This window comes from Typha angustifolia, chromosome 15 (assembly GCF_048772165.1).
Source record: "Typha angustifolia cultivar Huaian chromosome 15, ASM4877216v1, whole genome shotgun sequence".
NCBI lineage: Eukaryota > Viridiplantae > Streptophyta > Magnoliopsida > Poales > Typhaceae > Typha > Typha angustifolia.
Genome location: NC_133253.1, coordinates 20,947,246 through 20,965,235, shown reverse-complemented (window position 1 = coordinate 20,965,235; position 17,990 = coordinate 20,947,246). Strand labels below are relative to the sequence as shown.

General features: G+C 40.2%; 5 protein-coding genes across 6 annotated transcripts; 3 read left to right on the top strand and 2 right to left on the bottom strand.

Annotated features, from left to right (window-relative positions):
* Positions 1–149: 149 nt before the first annotated feature.
* Positions 150–4,848, bottom strand: LOC140779403 (GDT1-like protein 5). 2 transcript variants are annotated; one of them, XM_073124441.1, is made up of 13 exons: positions 4,698–4,848; positions 4,563–4,592; positions 4,392–4,460; positions 3,114–3,173; positions 2,986–3,033; positions 2,497–2,585; positions 2,359–2,395; positions 2,230–2,277; positions 1,056–1,124; positions 906–950; positions 752–813; positions 577–649; positions 150–488 (listed from the first exon to the last, which is right to left on the bottom strand). In XM_073124441.1, the coding sequence occupies exons 2-13, from the start codon at positions 4,581–4,583 to the stop codon at positions 414–416; spliced, it is 696 nt and encodes a 231-aa protein (XP_072980542.1). In that variant the 5' UTR covers positions 4,584–4,592; positions 4,698–4,848; the 3' UTR covers positions 150–413. The 2 variants fall into 2 exon arrangements, with proteins under 2 accessions (XP_072980542.1, XP_072980543.1); XM_073124442.1 differs by having other exon boundaries at positions 4,563–4,703.
* Positions 4,849–6,046: 1,198 nt separating this feature from the next.
* Positions 6,047–9,083, top strand: LOC140779101 (uncharacterized). The gene is made up of 7 exons (XM_073124069.1): positions 6,047–6,198; positions 7,140–7,381; positions 7,519–7,574; positions 7,668–7,746; positions 7,942–8,080; positions 8,201–8,314; positions 8,780–9,083. Exons 2-7 carry the CDS (start codon positions 7,212–7,214, stop codon positions 8,969–8,971), a joined length of 750 nt encoding a protein of 249 aa, XP_072980170.1. The 5' UTR covers positions 6,047–6,198; positions 7,140–7,211; the 3' UTR covers positions 8,972–9,083.
* Positions 9,084–9,335: 252 nt separating this feature from the next.
* Positions 9,336–12,413, top strand: LOC140777131 (uncharacterized). The gene is made up of 2 exons (XM_073121042.1): positions 9,336–10,392; positions 12,080–12,413. Exons 1-2 carry the CDS (start codon positions 9,460–9,462, stop codon positions 12,176–12,178), a joined length of 1,032 nt encoding a protein of 343 aa, XP_072977143.1. The 5' UTR covers positions 9,336–9,459; the 3' UTR covers positions 12,179–12,413.
* Positions 12,414–12,610: 197 nt separating this feature from the next.
* On the bottom strand, positions 12,611–14,110 carry LOC140777058 (pentatricopeptide repeat-containing protein At2g20540-like). The gene has a single exon (XM_073120958.1). The coding sequence runs from the start codon at positions 14,108–14,110 to the stop codon at positions 12,611–12,613; it is 1,500 nt and encodes a 499-aa protein (XP_072977059.1).
* Positions 14,062–17,590, top strand: LOC140777129 (uncharacterized). The gene is made up of 2 exons (XM_073121039.1): positions 14,062–14,200; positions 14,625–17,590. The coding sequence occupies exon 2, from the start codon at positions 14,724–14,726 to the stop codon at positions 16,662–16,664; it is 1,941 nt and encodes a 646-aa protein (XP_072977140.1). The 5' UTR covers positions 14,062–14,200; positions 14,625–14,723; the 3' UTR covers positions 16,665–17,590.
* Positions 17,591–17,990: the final 400 nt, after the last annotated feature.

Here is a 17,990-nt window from a genome sequence, read left to right as displayed (position 1 = left end):
TAAAATCATAGCAATACCTGGGAGTAGATTCATGACAGATGTTCATAAACATATAATAGGCTCCGTGACTTGCACATAGTAAATATGGACAAGAACAGGCTTTCATTTTCTTTCATAAGAACATCCAGATATAAGAGACTAAAGGAGAATGTCCATAAAGAAATTTTTTTTAAAAATCAGAATGGGTGCCTTCAAGTATAAGGACACATTACAACCCTATATCGATTATCAATTGACAGGATGTTTATAGGAAAGAACAAATGTCCACAATGAAGCAGCATAAAGATTCCTGCTGTATGAAAGGGAAACAAAAGATGGGGTATGGCTGTGGCTCCTATTGCGCTCTTTCGTAAAATGAAATAGGAAATCTGTCAGACTAGTAAACACCAACTCAGCATGCTGGCAGGCAGGGATTAGGATTCTCCTGACCCTGATAGGAAAGAGAGGAAACCAAATACTAGGAAAAGTACTCCACTGGATAGTGCAACCTACAAGATCACGAATATTGTGACAAAAGTGTCAGATTTTATCATTCCTTCAGGAGTTCAGGAAGCAAGTTAAAGAGTGAATTGTTACCATCCTCTCAGATATTTGGGAAGCCAAGCTTTTTCCTCCAAGAACAGCTGCTGTGGTGCAGAATGCTTGACCTCTACATCAGACAAAGCTTCATCAATTTAAAAAAAAAAGCATCACATGCACAAATAACAATAAAGAAACCCTATGAATGAGATACAAGGGATCCAGGTTATACATGATTCCCCCCAGAACAACACCAAACGGGTTCTCATCAGAGGCCAAGCCAATTGTGGCAATCTAAGAGGAAAGTCGGATATATTAGATGTAATGACAGCTATGAAATACATTGAAATCATAGTTAAATGATGAAGAGTTTATTGACAACTTACCTGACTCTTATCACCCCACTCACCAAAGAAAGTTAGAGAAAAAGCCTACAGTGTACAACAGTGAAATAGATGAAGCCGTGGATGACAAAGTTGTGGCTATCAGTTTTGTTTTATAATTCAAGTTTTTACAGAAGAAACTCGACAAAGTACCTTCAGAAAAATAGGTGAAAAGAACTGTGCCATGAATGCCCTTTTCTGTTTCTTTAGATCATCGCTTGTCTGTTATTGAAATAGAATAGTGTTATGACTCCACAAAAGGCAGCTTAAAATATTTCAAATCATTTATACTGAAGAAGGTGATGAAGAAACAAAAAAGATAACAGGAAAATGTAGCTTAGTCAATGGGAGATTAGCAATGGAGAATGCAAATATTCATGAGTATATTACAACAATACAAAGAAAAAAAATTTAGCATTGAAGATTCAACAGCACATCCCAAAGATGAGGTTACATGGATAATCAGTACTATTCTTACTGTAAACAGAAAATTGGAAACAGGAAGAATAGAAAGTACAGTACAAATGTGCAACATGCAGCCACACATATACAGTCTACTCCAAGTGATCCATGGAAGATAGAGATAGTAAAAGAAAGGAGCGCTTAAAAGTATGAGTACTTGAGCACAACAACCCATATTATACAACAACTTTCAATGACTATTATCACTACCAGACCTAGGAGAGCATCACTAAAGCTAATGGAAGTTCCTAACATACATTCCATATGAGACTCACAGATAGCCGGTAGGAATATATAATACAGAATTTTAGAAATGTTCTGATATAACAATGGCATCACACTGTAACTAAATGGTTACTGAAAAATAGGAACAAAGATAAATAACCCAGCAAATTATTATGTTTTAACTTAGGGAATGGCAAGTTTGTTATTGTTAGAATATACTATATAAAAACCATCATTCTTTAATACCTTAAGTTTTTAGAGTAATTGGTGAGTTTATATGACATCAGACCCAGAGGTCATAAATTTAAATTTTATCATGTCTATGTTTGCTCGAAAATATAAAATTTCATTCATTTAAATTAAATCTATTTATTGAGCTCATCAAAATATTTTAGTTCAGAAGTGAGAGAGTGTGTTAAAATATAAATTATAAAAATTATCGTTCTTTAATAGATTAAGCTTTTAGATACTCGGTGAGTTAATAATTATACAATAAAGAAGTCAGCAGCATGAGTAGAGAGCTGTCTGTTTTGAGGAATAAATATAATAAGATATTTTCACTCCACAGAAATAGAGTAAATGAGGAAACAAATAGTGCTGCCAGTACCAGGCAAAACATAAAACACATAACCCAACTAACCTTTGAATTACTTTTAGCTTCACCATTGTTTGCCTTCAAATCAGCATCCTGGTCATTGGACAGATCTTAGCAATAGGTTGCTAGACAAGAAACCAAAGGATAATATACAATTTCAAGTTTTCAACCAACCAGTTTAGCTTCAACTTCTGCCAACTCTTCAGCTTCCCTGTAAGTAACACAAGTACAAAAGTAGTTGGAAGGTTGTAAGGACAGGAAGGCAAAATTAAAACTACATACATTCAATTAATGAATCAGCAGATATCATACCCATCTTCTTTGAATCCCTCCCATAGTGACCAAATCCCAAATCCAAAGAACAATAGAGTTGTTACATAATGTGCCCATTTGCGTGAAATCTGCACCACAGAATAACCACACTTAAAAAATCTATTACAGTAACTAAATAGCATAGCATATGACACGCAATGTACAGAATTTATTCAAGAAGGATCGTGTGACAGATAGCATTTAATTTATGATAGCAGATCCACAATGTACCCTATAGGTAGCTAACAGATTACTTCTCTACTTCCTAAAAGGAAAGGTGAAAAAGACAGGCTGTGCTGTGTGCTCACTTAAACATTGTTAGAGCTGTTCACATTCCCAAGTGCCTAGCCACCTAGGTGGCAACCATCAGAATATGAACTTAAGTGTGTGTATCTGGTTCATTTCTTAATTAGTAATTCTGGCTGGGGGCTATGTTTGATTACCAGTTTATGAATTACATATTCTATTGAGTAACAAACATCTGCTTACCAGATTTGGAGCAGCCCAGCCAAGGGAAGCAGATAGAATAGTCATCACCTAAAATTCAACTCAATGCATCAATTAAAACAATCGAATAACTTAGAAAAGATAACTTGAGAACAAGTCAAAGTACTCACGGTTAATGCTGCTAGACAACCTGCTAACACAATCCTTCGTGGATATCGCATTGCCAATATCTTAAGAGAAAAAAACATTTAATTTTAAGTTACGATAAAACAATGTTCACTGGCATACACATTTCCAGATTTACTCACCATATAAGTGCACATAATACTCAGAAAGAAACAACAGTGCTGCAACAGTGGATCTTACCAAATTTTCTAGATGCAAGCAAAGTGGAACACCAAGATACATCCACAGTTAGATTTAACATAAACATTAACACCCTAAGTCAGAAATCAAACATTTCGCCCCATATTATGCATCAATTTGCACATTGAAGGATTGACTTAATAACTATACATTATAATTAATCATATTCTAAAATATAGTGTCAGTGTCAGTGTCAATCTGCTTTTAGTCAGCATTCTCTTTAAAATGTATGGATACGTCAATATACGGCTTTGGCTATAGACTTAAAGAGTTGGACACTATTACAAGCATGGGTGGAGCCAATGTATCATGTGACGCTAATATGACCCATTTTTCTTATTGACTAATCATATAGTAGATATATTACCACCAAAATATTTCCTCTTCAAGAAAAGTTTCCAAAAGTTATAAAGCATGATAAACAGCAGAGTTCCCAATTCGTAGGAATATTGTGAACATAATTTCTGCTTAATCTTACCTAGATTACATAAAAATATGATAGACTAGCATTTTTTTTCCAAGAGCTGCAACAGAGTAACTATTGTATCCACCTATGACACAAGCATAAGATGCTTCCAACTTATTAGTGATCTTGTTCTTAAAGGGATTAGTCCATTAAGGCCTCGGATCCAAATTTTTACAGGTGACTTAAAAATTCCATGACTGCAAAAGAACTAGTCCAGTATGCATCTGCACTCAATCAAGAGCGCAAGTTTGTATTGACATTTTCTCACATCCAACTTTTCTTAAGAAAACAAAAGGAATCGCTACAATCACCCTCATACAGAAGTTCAATCATGCAATTCGTCTAGTGCGTGCCTCGAGGTGTTAACACCTATGATGCATGAGTACCAAAACCATTCATACTGTTATTCTCTTAACTAATGTTCCAATTCAAGATCCAAGATACTCTCCCAGTCATGAAAAAGAGGATCACCCAGAAGAACGATTCAGATCTTCATTTAGTAAAAAATACTACATCAGAACAATGTATATTTATTCTATAACCGCTGCGATTTAGGTAACATTAGCCTTTAGGTATTTTAATTAGCATGGATCTCATAAGAAAGGTGATAAATTACCGCCGCCGCGAAGAAAGTCTTGTCTCCGATCTCCGAGAGCACGGTCATCGCAAGGGACTTCGTAAATCCCTAATCACAAATCCCCCAAGACAAGAGACAAGAAGAATTCCAATAAAACCAGAACAAAACACTCAAATCAATAAATTAAAGCAGAGAATAAAAGATCCTGACCTCGAGCAAAGACAACCCCATCTCTCGAAGCTAAATCCAGCACGCAACGATCGAAGAACAAGCGTCACAGATCGGGAAAACAATATTTAAAAACTCCAATAAAATGGAAACTTCACAACAGCGAGAGCAACTCACGGGTGGAGCTGCCGGCCGAGCCAAAGAAGCGGAGAAGAAACCCCCGACGCCTCGAGCTCTCCAAAAACTCCCGAGCACCAGCCACCAGCCGTTCACAAGCGCTTGGGTCCACCGAGTAAAAGAAATCGGCGCTCCCTCTACCAAATACTAAAGAAAGATTTGCCGAGTTCCCGTCCTTTTGGGCTTTCCCACGCTTACTACCAGGATTGCTATTATATGCAATTATGGACCCATATGTTTAGCACTAATCCCATTTTAAACCACCAGTGCCATGGAACTATCTCGGATTCGTATAGCTCAGCTGGAAAAGTGTACGTGTCTAACGTTCGCATCCAATAAAAGAGATTAGAATGTTAGAGTAGTCTCAAGATAAGATTACGTGGTCACTTGTGGAATATATACATCGATTTTAAAATAATAAAAAAAGAAGTTATCTTAATATATATAGAGAGGGGACTTATTATTGACCATCTATAGCCAATTAATAGGGCAAGATTTAGATTAGTGGTTTGCCTATAAAATTAACCGCGGGCCCCGCTGCAATTTGTATTAACTAATAATAATTTCATGGACCTCTTATCGCACGTACTGCCAACCAGTCACGTGTTCACATATCATAGTGCCGTGACTCGTACGGGTCCCCTCTAAACGGATTGTTAGTAGCCGACTTAGCGGATGGCAATTTTGCACTGACGTGTTAATCTGACCGGATCTGGATCTCTAAACGGATTCGAATTTAGTATAAATGAGATCTAATTATAAACATTTTCATTTTATTTTGAACGAATCGTATTTGTGTTGTTTGACAAAAGATGCTGCGTTCATACATACATATATATATATATAAAATATTTTAATATACTCATTTAAGCTAATATTATATTTAATATTAATTTAACTAGAGTGGTGAGTGGGTGTGAAAATATAATTTAGATCTTATTTAATTTAAAACTAAGCTTCGAATTTGATTAGTTACTATTATTTTTTAATTTTAATTTTTTTAGAAAGTAAAATTTATTAGATGTAAAAAAAATACAAAAATATTTGATTATTGAATCGGATTAAAAATCCTTAAACTAGTTCGGAGAATCTCTAAACTAAGGCCCGTTCACACCCCTTGCTAAAATAGGCTATATTTAATAATAACTTTAATAGATAGACAAAATAGAAAATATTTTTATTTTTTGTAAGGAGGCCTATTTTGGTCAACTACTCGATGGAGGTTGCAAATTCCATTGGAATTTGGAATGATTAATTCCCATGTGCTTTAAAATTCGGGAGATGCGTTTGATACCAGCCGGGTGGTGGGAATATGCCAGAAGAAGAAGCCGTTCCTACCCAAGAAGATCCTTTCGGAATCAGCATCAGCGCCCGACTCATCTCTCTCTCTCTCTCTCTCTCTCTCCCTGTATATATATATATATATATATATATATATTCCCCTACCCGTTCCAGATATTGGAGGAGAGGAGGGGCGCTGCTGCTTTTCTATTCTGAACAGGTTCTTCTCTCTTTTTAAATCCTTCTTCTGTGATTTTTTGAAGCATACATTAATAAATTCTTTTTGTAGCATGAGTTGAGTTGTCCATTACATTTAGAGTTCAACCACACGCATAGGAAAAAAAATTAAAGGAAAAGGAAAAGGAATGATGAGATTGGTCCTATATATATTTAGCTCTTTTCCAGTTGCTAGTTTACTATCTTTTCTTTGATTATACTACTGTTATTCTGTACCTCTTCAACACTAATTTCCAATTCTCGAATGCCATTTATTTGGCACAGGCTCATGAGTTTGGCGAGGGATTTAGTAGAGCTGAATTGAAGTGTTATCAATATAAGCTAGTAAGAGGGAAATGAATGAGTTTATTTATGTTGAGTATCAAAGTAGAGTCTTGAGGTGATTAAAAGCTGTTGGCATCTAAATGGTGCAGCCTTGGATTATAAGCTAACACAGTGTTAAACAATACGATATCCCTGTATTAACTCCTTTGAGAATTCATTGTTTGCGTACTTCTCAAACTCTTGGTACTAAGAGGCGGAGATCTGTGGAGTTGAAATGTTGTTCATCAATTTCTCCAACAAATTTTTTTCGAACGTATCTCTGTTGTATGCAGTTCATTTTCTTATTGTGCTCTATCACATTCAGGCTGTTTGTGGGTACAAAATCTTGAACTGCAAAGATCACATCTACCTTCGCTGTTTTCTCCAATTCATCTGTATTTAGTGCAAGAAATGTTCTTTTTCTTTATCGTGCAAACTCGTCCTTCTCAACATAGCTTTTTCAAAGTGCCCGCAAAGCTAAATTTGAGTTTAAGAGATTACTTCTATTGCTTACTCTTCGCAATCTTTAATCGCTTGTGCTAAATCTTTTGTTTTCTTCTTATATCTTTGTTGATAAATACATTATCTCAAATCCCATATGTCTACATATTGATATTTCAGCGAGTCCAATAGTAGCTGCTGTCCTGTTTGATCCTCAATCATCAGTAAGTGTGTTCTGACCTGTGAGAATATATGGGTGTCAAGGATACATCAAGTCCTTGTAGAGTACTGGAGGGGCTCCATGGAGTGCAGCTTTCTGGTCGATCATTATATAGAGATGAAGGACTTGACCCTGGAGATTTCGACGCATCAACTTGTGAAGGGGCAGAGATCGTTAGAATAAGCCAAAAATTGTTAATCAGGTGAGAACTTGTACATCTACTACTGCACTGATGAGTAGTCAATTGTGTGGCTTAAGTTTATTGTTTGTGTGTAAATGATATACATGGATTGAATGCTGTAGGAATATTACTAATAACTGATGACTCATCATTCTCAGGCGACTGTGGCAGCAGAGACCTTCATGCTTGCGGCCCATTCACTGTTGTCTTCATGGTATATAAATACACCTCAGACTGTCATTGTATACTAGTCTAACACATCGCTCATGTATGTTACCCATTACATGTGTATATTTCTCTGTCTTAGGTGATCGTCACGTTGCTGAAACTATTGCAAATGTTCTGACCTCCCTGCCTTTCATTGTTCTGGGATTTCAGGCTCCACGGCAAGTCCCTGTTGACATACATAATTCTTTAACTTTCTCCATTTCATATTGTCTTTGTTCAGTGTGCTTGAGTTTGTGTCCTACATATGCGTGAACTTTGTTCTACCTGTTTGTTCGCAGGCATATTCCTCCCCTACCTTTTTGCTCCTTTCTCATTTCCACTATCAACTGACAAACTTCTTATCAGTTCTGCAGGAAGAATTTGAATACTGCACTGTATGCTAATTCGCTGGTTGGAGTTGGGATTGCTTCAAGTTTATATCATTCTTCAAGAGGAGAAATCAGAAAAATTCTCAGATGGGCAGACTACACAACGATTGCTGCCACTACACTAGTAAGTAGAAGATGCTTATCCATTATGAATTCAGAATGTGGGGCTTCTTATGTGGCAAGGTTCTACTGAAGATGCATTTGTGCTTAGTGAGTTATCTTATCCTTCATCTTCTTTCTGCAGTGTCTATCAAGGGCACTTAGAGATGAAAACCCAAAACTACTAATGGCAGCATCAACAATGCTTCTGCCTTTTCAGCCTCTGATGGTCTCAGCTGTCCACACAGGAATGATGGAGGCAAGTGATTCAAAGGACCACTCATTTACTTTTCTCTTTTTCACCAATTCATCACAATCTTGAGAATTCTTAACTTTACAACAAATAGGTTCTACTTCGATTGTCTCGTTAGTCGACATTTTTCATTACTTATTCCTTGCTCTGTTAGGCGGCCTGCCTTTAGATCTGCCTTAACCATACTGGCTATTGTCGTAATGATATTCTGAGAAGGATATTAATTTATACTGTCTCAATACGGTATGCTTGAAGAATTATTGAACTCTCACAGCTAACTAAATATTTGGGAACCCATCTTCTTCTTTTTTCTGTAGTTTTAGATCACAGTTTATTGAATCAGCAGACAGCATCAAAATTACATATAATGTCAACTAAAAGAAACTCCCATTTTGGCCAGTTATATATCCAACGAATCCAGTTCTATGAGCTTTTCTGCTGTTAACTGGTGTGCCTCTGCTCATTTTTCAGGTAGCTTTTGCTAAAAGAGCGTCAGTAAAACCAGAGCTCAAAATGGCTCATAATCTGCACAAGTTGTCGTCCTTGTTAGGAGGTGCTCTATTTTTTGCTGATGATTGGTTCCCCCGAACTCCTTATATTCATGCTGCCTGGCATCTAGCTGCAGCAATTGGCGTAGGGACATGTAATAAGCTTCTTGAATGATGTTAGTAAACATTGCTGCCACCGTTATATCAACTTGTCCACATTGATCACCAAATGTAACAGAGATGATTAATATATTTATGATATCGAAATTGATATCATGAGTTTTTCCTTTCCCGGTTATTATTCTCTTACCATCAATTATTTTCAACTTGTTCATAATGTGTGTTTCTTCTCTGTTTATTGCGAGAATTTGTTAGTGGAACAGAGTTCTCACAATTTGGGAAGACAAGGCTTGTAAAATGACAATAAAAAAGGTCGAAGTTTCAACCTACTATATCTTTATATACCGAGTGCCGACATAGTGGGGACATTGGGACAACTGGACGGCAAGCCTACACGTCTTCGAGATCCATGACAATCTCGCAAATCCACCGATATCCAATGCCATTTTATTTGCAACTACCTGTATAAAACCTAGACCTTCCCCGATCCCGTCCTCCCACTCAGATCTGAGATCGTCTTCCTCCAAACCAAGAAAACCATCAATGGCGTATTACCGTGACGGCGTAGACAGATCTGTCGACGACGTCGACGATTTCGACGACTACGACCCTACGCCCTACGACGGCGGTTACAAGCTCAACCTCACCTTTGGCAATCCCCTTGACCCGTCCGACGAAATCTGCTACCCCGCCTCCTCCTCCTCCTCCTCCCATGGCGTTGACTACGAGAGGCCCCACTACTCCTCGGGATCTGTTTCCTCCGCCTACGGCGGCGACTCCGGCTACGGCGAGGGCGAAGGCTACGGCCGTCCTCGCCCCAAGCCGCAGCCGGCGTACGGATTCCGTCCTCAGCAGGAGGCGGAAGAAGGGGGCGGCAGCGGGGGCTACGGATACGGCGGTGGTCAAAGCGAGTACGGGTATGGTAGGAAGCCTCAGAGGCAGGAGGAGGAGGGGTATGGATCTGGATATGGTGGGAGGAGGCCTCAGGAGGAGCAGGAAGAGTATGGATCTGGGTATGGGAGGCCGAAGCCTAAGCCGTATGGAGAAGAGGGAGAGTTTGGTTACGGTGGTGGAGAGCACCAGAGTGGTGGGGAATACGGGTATCAGCGGCCCGAGCAGGAGAGTTATGGTGGGGGTGGATATGGGAGGCCTAAGCCTAAGCCTTATGGTGAAGAGGGAGGATTTGGTTATGGTGGAAGTGAGTACCAGAGTGGTGGAGGGTATCAGAGGACTGAGGAAGAAAGTGGATATGGAAGGCCCAGGCCTAAGCCTTATGGTGAAGAGGGAGAATTTGGTTATGGTGGCAGTGAGTACCAGACTGCTGGGGGGTATCGGAAAACTGAAGAGGAGAGTGGATATGGAGGGAAGCCGAGTTACCAGAGGCCTAGCTATGGTGGGGAAGAGGAAGGTGGTGGGTACCAGAAGCCGAGTTATTATAAGCAAGATGAAGGGGAGGGTTACAGCCGTCCTAAATATGTGAGTTTTTTTTTATTTTCCTCCGTCTTTTTCTCCTTTTCCTGCCTTTGATAACTTTGATTTGTTGTTATGTATCTCAGTGTAGTTTTGCTGTTCTTGGTATGAATCTTTTCTGAATTGTCGATTTCATAGTGCAGAGATGATTGGGTGTTGAGGGAGACTGGGATTTTAGAAAATTTGCTAGGTATCTCATAAGCTTGAATTGAGCCTAATGGAGGGATAGGAATTAGGAACCTGCTACCACCGAATGGTTAGTTAAAGCCTCCAAGATTGTTGATGATTATTTCTTTAAATTGGTGAGGATCTAAGATTCATGGGACATATCGGCCAACGTGATACACAAGATTTAGTATTATGTTAACTTGTTAAGTTTAGAACTCTAGGATGCTGCCTTTTGTGCTTTTTCCTCCTATGACTCATAAAAATTATGAGATTCGTCCATTCACATTAAAAGATTATAGAGTGATGTTCTTGCTTGTAAGATTTTTTAGTTGCAAGAAGGGTCTTTTTTAATTGCATGGTTAACATCTTATGGGAGAATTGTCTGATCATAGGAAATTGCTGTAGTGCTTACTGTAATAAAGAAGATGTTGAAAATTTGGAGGAAGGAGAGTCTCTGAAAAGATAAAACATCGCAAGTTCCTAATTTAACCTTGGCCAGAACTAGGAGGAGTTGAGATAGTCCTATAATTTGGTGGATTGAAGATTGCCAACTGATAGAAGTACTGACATGACAAGCCACCATCTTTGCTTTCCTTCACTTAGGATGATCAATGAGGGGCATCCTGACTGAATTTACTGACATTAATAAAAGGAACAAAGGTCATGCCTAGCTTTCTTTCCAGAAAGATTTCTAGGCTAAATGAATCAATATATTTTAAATGTCAGGGTGGGAATTGATAAATGTGAGACATAATGGGATCAAATTCTATTGTCTACAGGACAATTACAAGTACCCCCGCCCCCCCCAAATGTCAACTACTAGCAGGGAAAAAAAAGATATTAAGTGATGTCGAGTTCATCAGGAAAAAAATTATTTATGGGGTGATGTTAATTACTATCAGAAGAGAAACACTATCTTGAATGATCTCTATGTGCCATTTGTCTGTAATATTCTTAAGAGGGATGAAAAAGTTGTGTAATAGATGCTCATAAGCTGCCTTGATAGGTTCAGTAAAGTACATTACTTACACTTTTTTCTTTGACTAAGGGGAAGTATCATTGGAAGTTCCCAAATCAAAATATTGTTTCATTGGTTGTTGTCTCTTCCAACTTATTCATAGAACAAAAGTTCTGGAAGCCTATCATTGAGCTTAATTGTTCATTATGGTGACAGTGTCCGTGGTACTTTATATTTGGCTAGCTTGAAGTTAGATAAGCTTGTTCTTACAAGCAAATACAAGATCAATGGGGTTACTAGTTGGCTAGGTGCTCTCTACTTAAATGCACAGAGGCCTTGGGTACTAGGAGTCTAATATTCTCATGTAGTAGAAAAGGCCCTATTTTGAGGATTCTTCTTTTAGTGAACCTAAAGGATCAAGGGCACTCCCCTTTGTTTTCACATACTACTAGAATCCTTTCTTGTTGTACTTAAAGCTTATTTCATATGGCTATAAGAAGCAACTTTTCTAGTCATGAAGAAACTTCATACTTTTACTGATTATTTCTTGCTTGGAATTATTGTTAGGGTGATAACTCTGATGAGGAAAAGAGGGATGACTCTGATGAGGAAAAGAAGCATCGCCATCATAAACACCATCACCGCCGCAATTATGATGACGAATGAACCATTTGGTGTGGTTTGATGCCCCCCCCACAACTCTAGTAGCTACTAAATAATGCTGGGGGATGGTTTCCGTATTCTATGTTGCTGTCCTTGAGACTTTCCATATTTCCTGCAAATTACTGCTGGTTGTTGTGGAAGCTGTGTGCTTTGAATAGTATCACTTAAACTTTGGCTTATGAAGTACTATTATCATTTCATCGTGAAATTTACCCATGATCGTATATGATTGGAACGACTTACTGCGTCTTTACATGGTATGGCATCATCTGTCACCATTAGTGCTTATTGTTTTAGCAGATGTCTTCAGGATTTTGTTGGTAGGTTATTTGTTTTTCTGTGAGTTAACTGTGATTCATTTGAGAGGGAGAGTAGTGGCATTCATTTCATGTTAAAAGATCATTAATGGTGCAATTCTCTTTTCTAGCTCTCTTTTCATGTAATTGGATTCGTCCAACTTAACCCCAGGGGCTTGCGCACACCCAATTCTACCATCCTTTCCCTCGCTCTACGAGCTTCCTCCCACTTGCTCACCGCAGCATACACATTGGCTAAGAACACGAGGTGCCCCGCCGCCTTCTCCGGCTTGATTTCCACCAACCTATCCACCACATAGCTTGCAAGCTCGACCTCTCCATTTCTTCCACACCCACCTAGCAAAGCTCCCCAAACCACCTCGTCGGCCCGCACCGGCATCGTCTCGACCAGCTCCAAAGCTTCTGGCAATCGATTCGCACGGCTAAGCATGTCGACCATGCAGGTATAGTGCCGCATCTCCGGCCTAATCCCGTGGACTCGTGCCATGTCCTCGAAGCGACGCCACCCGTCGTTAACCCTCCCCGAATGGCTGCACGCCATCAGCACTGCGAGATACGTGGCCGTGTCGGGCTTCTCCAGCATTTTGTCGAACAGTTCGAGAGCGTCGTCGAAGCGACCGTGCATGGCTAGTCCGGCAATCATGGTCGTCCAGGACAAGGTGGTTCTCCGTCGCATCTCGCGAAAGATGTGTCCGGCCTCTTCGACGTCCCCGCATTTGGCGTACATTTGGATAAGCGCATTGTTCACCGACACGAGCCGTTCCTTTCCTCTCTGCAACGAGTCTATGCGGCCATGGATCCATTTTCCTAGCTCTAAGTCTCCCAAGTCCGTGCAAGCCGAGAGGAGTGCGACCATGGTCACTTGATCCGGTGTCACGCGCCTCCTCCTCATTTCTCGGAAAAGCTCTAAAGACTGCGTAGATTTCCCAGCCTGTGCGAAGCCGGCGATCATGGTTGTCCAGGACACAACATCCCTCCTCCGCATCTCGCTAAAGAAACTGGAAGCTGCATCCAAATCCCCCGACCGCATGTATCCAACCAGCATCGAGTTCCACGACGCCATGTTCCGCTGCGGCATTTCGTCGAAGACCTTCCTGGCACTCGCTATCTCTTCTTTCGCATACATGTTAATGAGATTGGTACGTACGTAGACGCTGGAATCGAAACCCGCGGATACGATTTGCCCATGAAGCTGCTCTCCTTGGGATAAAAACGAGGCCCCCGCGCGAGCGCAGGCAGAGAGGAGGAAGGCGTAGGTGAAGCCATTGGGGTGGATTCCTTCTCGCCCTTGGAGCACTTGGGTGTAGAAAAGGAGGCAGCTTCGGGGTTTTGGGCTCAAAGAGAAGGCTCGGAGCATTTGGTTGGAGAGGGTGGTGCTCGGTTTGTCGACGTAGGAGAAGGCGGCTACGGCATAAGGGAGGTCGCCGGAGGCGATGCAGAAGGAGAGGAGCTTGGTAAGGAGGAAGCTCTTCTGGGAGAAGCCATTGAGGAGAAGCTGGGCGTGGATCTGGGTGAGTTGTCTCTTGGACTTGCATGTCTGGAGAAGTAAGAAGAGGCGTTGCTGCAGAAGTCTGGAGTAGGGTTTGTATAATTGAAGAGGACGAGGAAAGAGGGGCATGGATGTAGAGTGGTAGATTAATCATCTCTCTGCTTGGATGATCACGAGAATGGTGCCAGAGGATTTCATGGTTGCGTCGAAGCCTTGGAGGTGATACTAGTATCAATTTATTACTAGTTACAAGTTAAACCTTCTAATATATCTCTTTGATAACTAGTTAAACCTGCATAGCATCGCAATCTAGCTTATATGTTTTAAGAATTAAATGTGATATAGTCTTATCGTATCATATTTGGCTATTTGCTTTACCTATACAATTTATTTTAATCAATCACGAGCCAGTATACTATACCCTAAATAGGGAGGATTAGCTCTCTTGATATATAAATTAAGACAACTAAGTTAGCCTTCCATATAAAACCCATATAATATTTTAATTAAAAAATATATAAAATATTAGTTTTAATATTTAAAAAATATTTGCTCTCTAATTTCGATTCATATTAATTCATATATTAGGGACTGAAGTGCACTTTCTTTATTATTTATTTTTAAACCCACCCGTTCTTTACAGGAGATTGTTTGTAATTTGCAACACCAAGCACGAAGGAGAAGAGAGTCATGGCTGCAAACTAAGCCTTGAATACCTAAAAGGAGAAGAACCCATGAGCCAATGTTTTCAACCCTTCCTTTGAGGACCGTGCGCTCTTCAATTCCTGCTCTTCCAACCATCAACCCTCGCGTTTCCCTCTCCTCAACTCGCCCTCCTCTCCTCTCCCATCTCATTGCCAACCTAAATAACTCGAAACACCCTCACCGAGCACTCAAGCTCTTCAAGCAATCTTCCCTAAACCTCAACAACGTAGATCACCGAGCTAGTCTTTACGCAGCTATCATCCATGTCCTATCCTCCTGTAAAATGTTTCCGCGCGCCATCTGTTTGACGAAAGAGCTGATCCAAACTACAAAAGAACGCGGCAACTCTCGTGATGTCGGCTCTGCAGTTTTTGACGCTTTTCGCCTATTTAATGGTTCCAAGTACACCTCTGCGACTTTTGGAGTCCTAATTATAGCTCTATCCCAGATGGGTCTCGTTGATGAAGCGTTATGGGTGTTTTACCAGCTCAAGGATTTGCCTGCCACTCATGCCTGCAATACACTTCTCGATGGGTTGCTTAAGATTGGTAGATTGGATTTTGTCTGGAAGCTGTACGAAGATATGCTTAGCCGGGGGCTAGGACCCACTGTGGTTACTTTCAGTATTCTAATTAATGTGTGCCGCTTCCAGGGTGACATCACTAAGGCTGTTCAGCTCTTAGATGAGATGGCATCTAAAAGGATCGATGCTAACATTGTCACCTACACAACCATCATTTGTGGTTTATGTGAGGAGGACAAGGTCCGAGAAGCAGAAAGATTGTTCTGTGTGATGAAGGAAGCAGGGGTGCATCCTAACCTATATACTTACAATGCGCTCATGAACGGTCATTGCAAGATTGCCAATGTCCAGCAAGCGCTTGTGTTGTATGAAGAAATGGCTGAGAATGGTTTGCTCCCAAATCCGGTAACTTTTACAATCCTGATTGATGGTCTCTGTCAAGAAAGAAGGACAGATAAAGCAAAGAAGCTTTTTTCCGACATGCCCAAGTGCGGTGTCATTCCGACGGTACCCATCTACAACAGCTTGATTGACGGTTTCTGCAAGTCTGGTGACATGCAAGAAGCTTTCAGACTTTATCAGGAGATGACAGAATTGGGCTTGCAGCCGGATGAGTTCACCTGCAGCATACTGGTTAGGGGCCTCTGCTCTGTGGCTAGAGTACGAGAAGCAAGTAATTTCTTCCACAAAAGGCAGCAAGATGGAATACGGGCAAATTCCGCCATGTACAATGCTCTCATTGGTGGGTATTGTAAGCAGGGTAATTTGGAGGTGGCACTTGCGGCCTGTTCACAGATGAATGCAGAGGGAATAGAGTCAAATATAATAACATTTTCTTCCTTGATAGACGGGCATTGCAAGAAAGGGAAAATGGAGACTGCAATGGGAATTTATACGGAGATGATAGCCAAAGGTATCATACCTAATGTCGTGACTTATACAGCTCTCATTCATGGATATTCGAAAGAAGGAAGCCTGGATGAGGCCTTTAGGCTGCACAAGGAGATGATTGAGAAGGGTATTGCACCTAACGTGTTTACCGTGACTTCTCTTTTGTATGGATTGTGCAGGAAGGAACAGATTAAAGACGCTGTTGACCTATTCTTGCAGAATTTTAGAGCTGATGACTTGAATGGCAATGTTGAAGATCAACATCTTCTTCCCAACAGTATAACATACATGGCCTTAATCTATGGCTTGTATAAAGAAGGGCAGTATGTTGAAGCTGCTAAGTTCTACTCTACCATGAGGGAATCTTGTCTGGTGCCTGATAGTTTTACTTACATAATTCTAATCCGAGGACAGTGCATACTAGGGTATGTGTTCAATGCAATGATGTTGTATGCTGATATGCTGAAAATTGGAGCTAAGCCTACCAGCCATTCTGTACCCTGCCCGGATATTTGGTTGTTTAAATCTATACATGGCTTTGAAACACTTGACTCGTCAAAGTGACTTCACCTGTCTCAGTCAGGATGATGATCATGCATTCCTAGTTTACTCTAACCTCTTGGATGGACAAGTGCAGGTTAGAACTTCTGAATATATCTTTGTATCTACCTGATATTAAGCATGTTTTCCATCCCTCAGTGCATCTAAGGATGAAGGAAATGAAAGGATTAGACATTCTTATTTGTTTTCCTGAATGTCCGCGCAATATCTGCAATTGCTTAATTAAGCACCTTTGCCATCTTGGATAGGCCAGCAATATCATATACAGCTTGGTACCGTCCTCAAAGGTGAAGCAGTTAATTTTCCTTCAAGTCCCTTTTAGGGTGTAGATAGCTGCAAAGAGGACAGTTTCTTCACTCAAACTATTTCACATATTACAGAGCACATTCGAGTTTTCATCTGAAGGGAAAGAGACATAGATTGATGTACTCATTATTAAGCCACCTTTTTACCAGCATATATCTGCACTCTCACGAGAATGTACTGGAGAAATGGACAGTCTAATTGAACTCGTTCAATTAAATGCAGCAAGAGGGTCAGGGGTAAGATGTGAAGATTATTGAATATATCTTTTCCACTATGACTTGACTTCTACTTCAGTTTTGTATTCTGCGGCGGTGAATGAACGAAAGGCCTCAGGATGAGAATTGGGAAGCTTGAAGATAACTTCTGAAGTCCTGAATATATTGCTTCATACTTTGCTGCTTTCATGGCGACAGAAGCTTTGGAATTTTTTCGAACCATATCGTTCTGGAAAAACGAGGTTCTAATTTATCACAGAGATTCATTTGGTACGCAACTGTTTCGAATTACTCCGTGTAACATGAACTGCGCCACCATGCTGGACCACTTATTATGTGTTAGATGGGATACTGTTTGCAGAATTTAATGCACTTAAATGGTTATCGCACGAGCACACCACTTTATAAGCGTTGTGACCAGACCTCTTGCCTTAATTGATCTGAACTTGCTACAGTCATTACCTAACAGCCTGCCACAAGTTGCCAGATACCTCGGATGCAGGGTGTTCCTTCATCCATCGTCTCGGAGGATCAGAGCCCCAGGTTTTATAGATTGGTGGCGACAAAAGGATAAGCACAACTAACCACCACACTACTTTAGAAATTCGGTAGGATACCCACTCATGACTTAGGAAGTTATAAATTTAAATTCATCTCTAAATTAATTTGTTGTTGACAAATTATTTAAACTTAGGTGGCTTAGTATCTCAGTTTCAGTTTAATAAGCTCAACGGTGTGTTGACTTAGAGAAACAATTTATTAGTGCGGTAGCCAAGAATAATGACTTGATGATACAATGACTTAAAAC

Bases quoted from the DNA above. Each gene is read 5' to 3' on its own strand.
- LOC140779101 (XM_073124069.1), top strand. From the start codon at position 7,212: ATGGGTGTCAAGGATACATCAAGTCCTTGTAGAGTACTGGAGGGGCTC. The intron at 7,575-7,667 runs GTATATAAATAC...TCTCTGTCTTAG, and splicing joins CATTCACTGTTGTCTTCATG to GTGATCGTCACGTTGCTGAA. The intron at 8,081-8,200 runs GTAAGTAGAAGA...TTCTTTCTGCAG, and splicing joins CGATTGCTGCCACTACACTA to TGTCTATCAAGGGCACTTAG.
- LOC140779403 (XM_073124441.1), bottom strand. From the start codon at position 4,583: ATGGGGTTGTCTTTGCTCGAG. The intron at 2,278-2,358 runs GTTGGTTGAAAA...TCCAATGACCAG, and splicing joins CAGAAGTTGAAGCTAAACTG to GATGCTGATTTGAAGGCAAA. The intron at 814-905 runs GTAAGTTGTCAA...CTTTCCTCTTAG, and splicing joins AGTGGGGTGATAAGAGTCAG to ATTGCCACAATTGGCTTGGC.
- LOC140777058 (XM_073120958.1), bottom strand. From the start codon at position 14,110: ATGCCCCTCTTTCCTCGTCCTCTTCAATTATACAAACCCTACTCCAGA.
- LOC140777129 (XM_073121039.1), top strand. From the start codon at position 14,724: ATGTTTTCAACCCTTCCTTTGAGGACCGTGCGCTCTTCAATTCCTGCT.
- LOC140777131 (XM_073121042.1), top strand. From the start codon at position 9,460: ATGGCGTATTACCGTGACGGCGTAGACAGATCTGTCGACGACGTCGAC. The intron at 10,393-12,079 runs GTGAGTTTTTTT...AATTATTGTTAG, and splicing joins GTTACAGCCGTCCTAAATAT to GGTGATAACTCTGATGAGGA.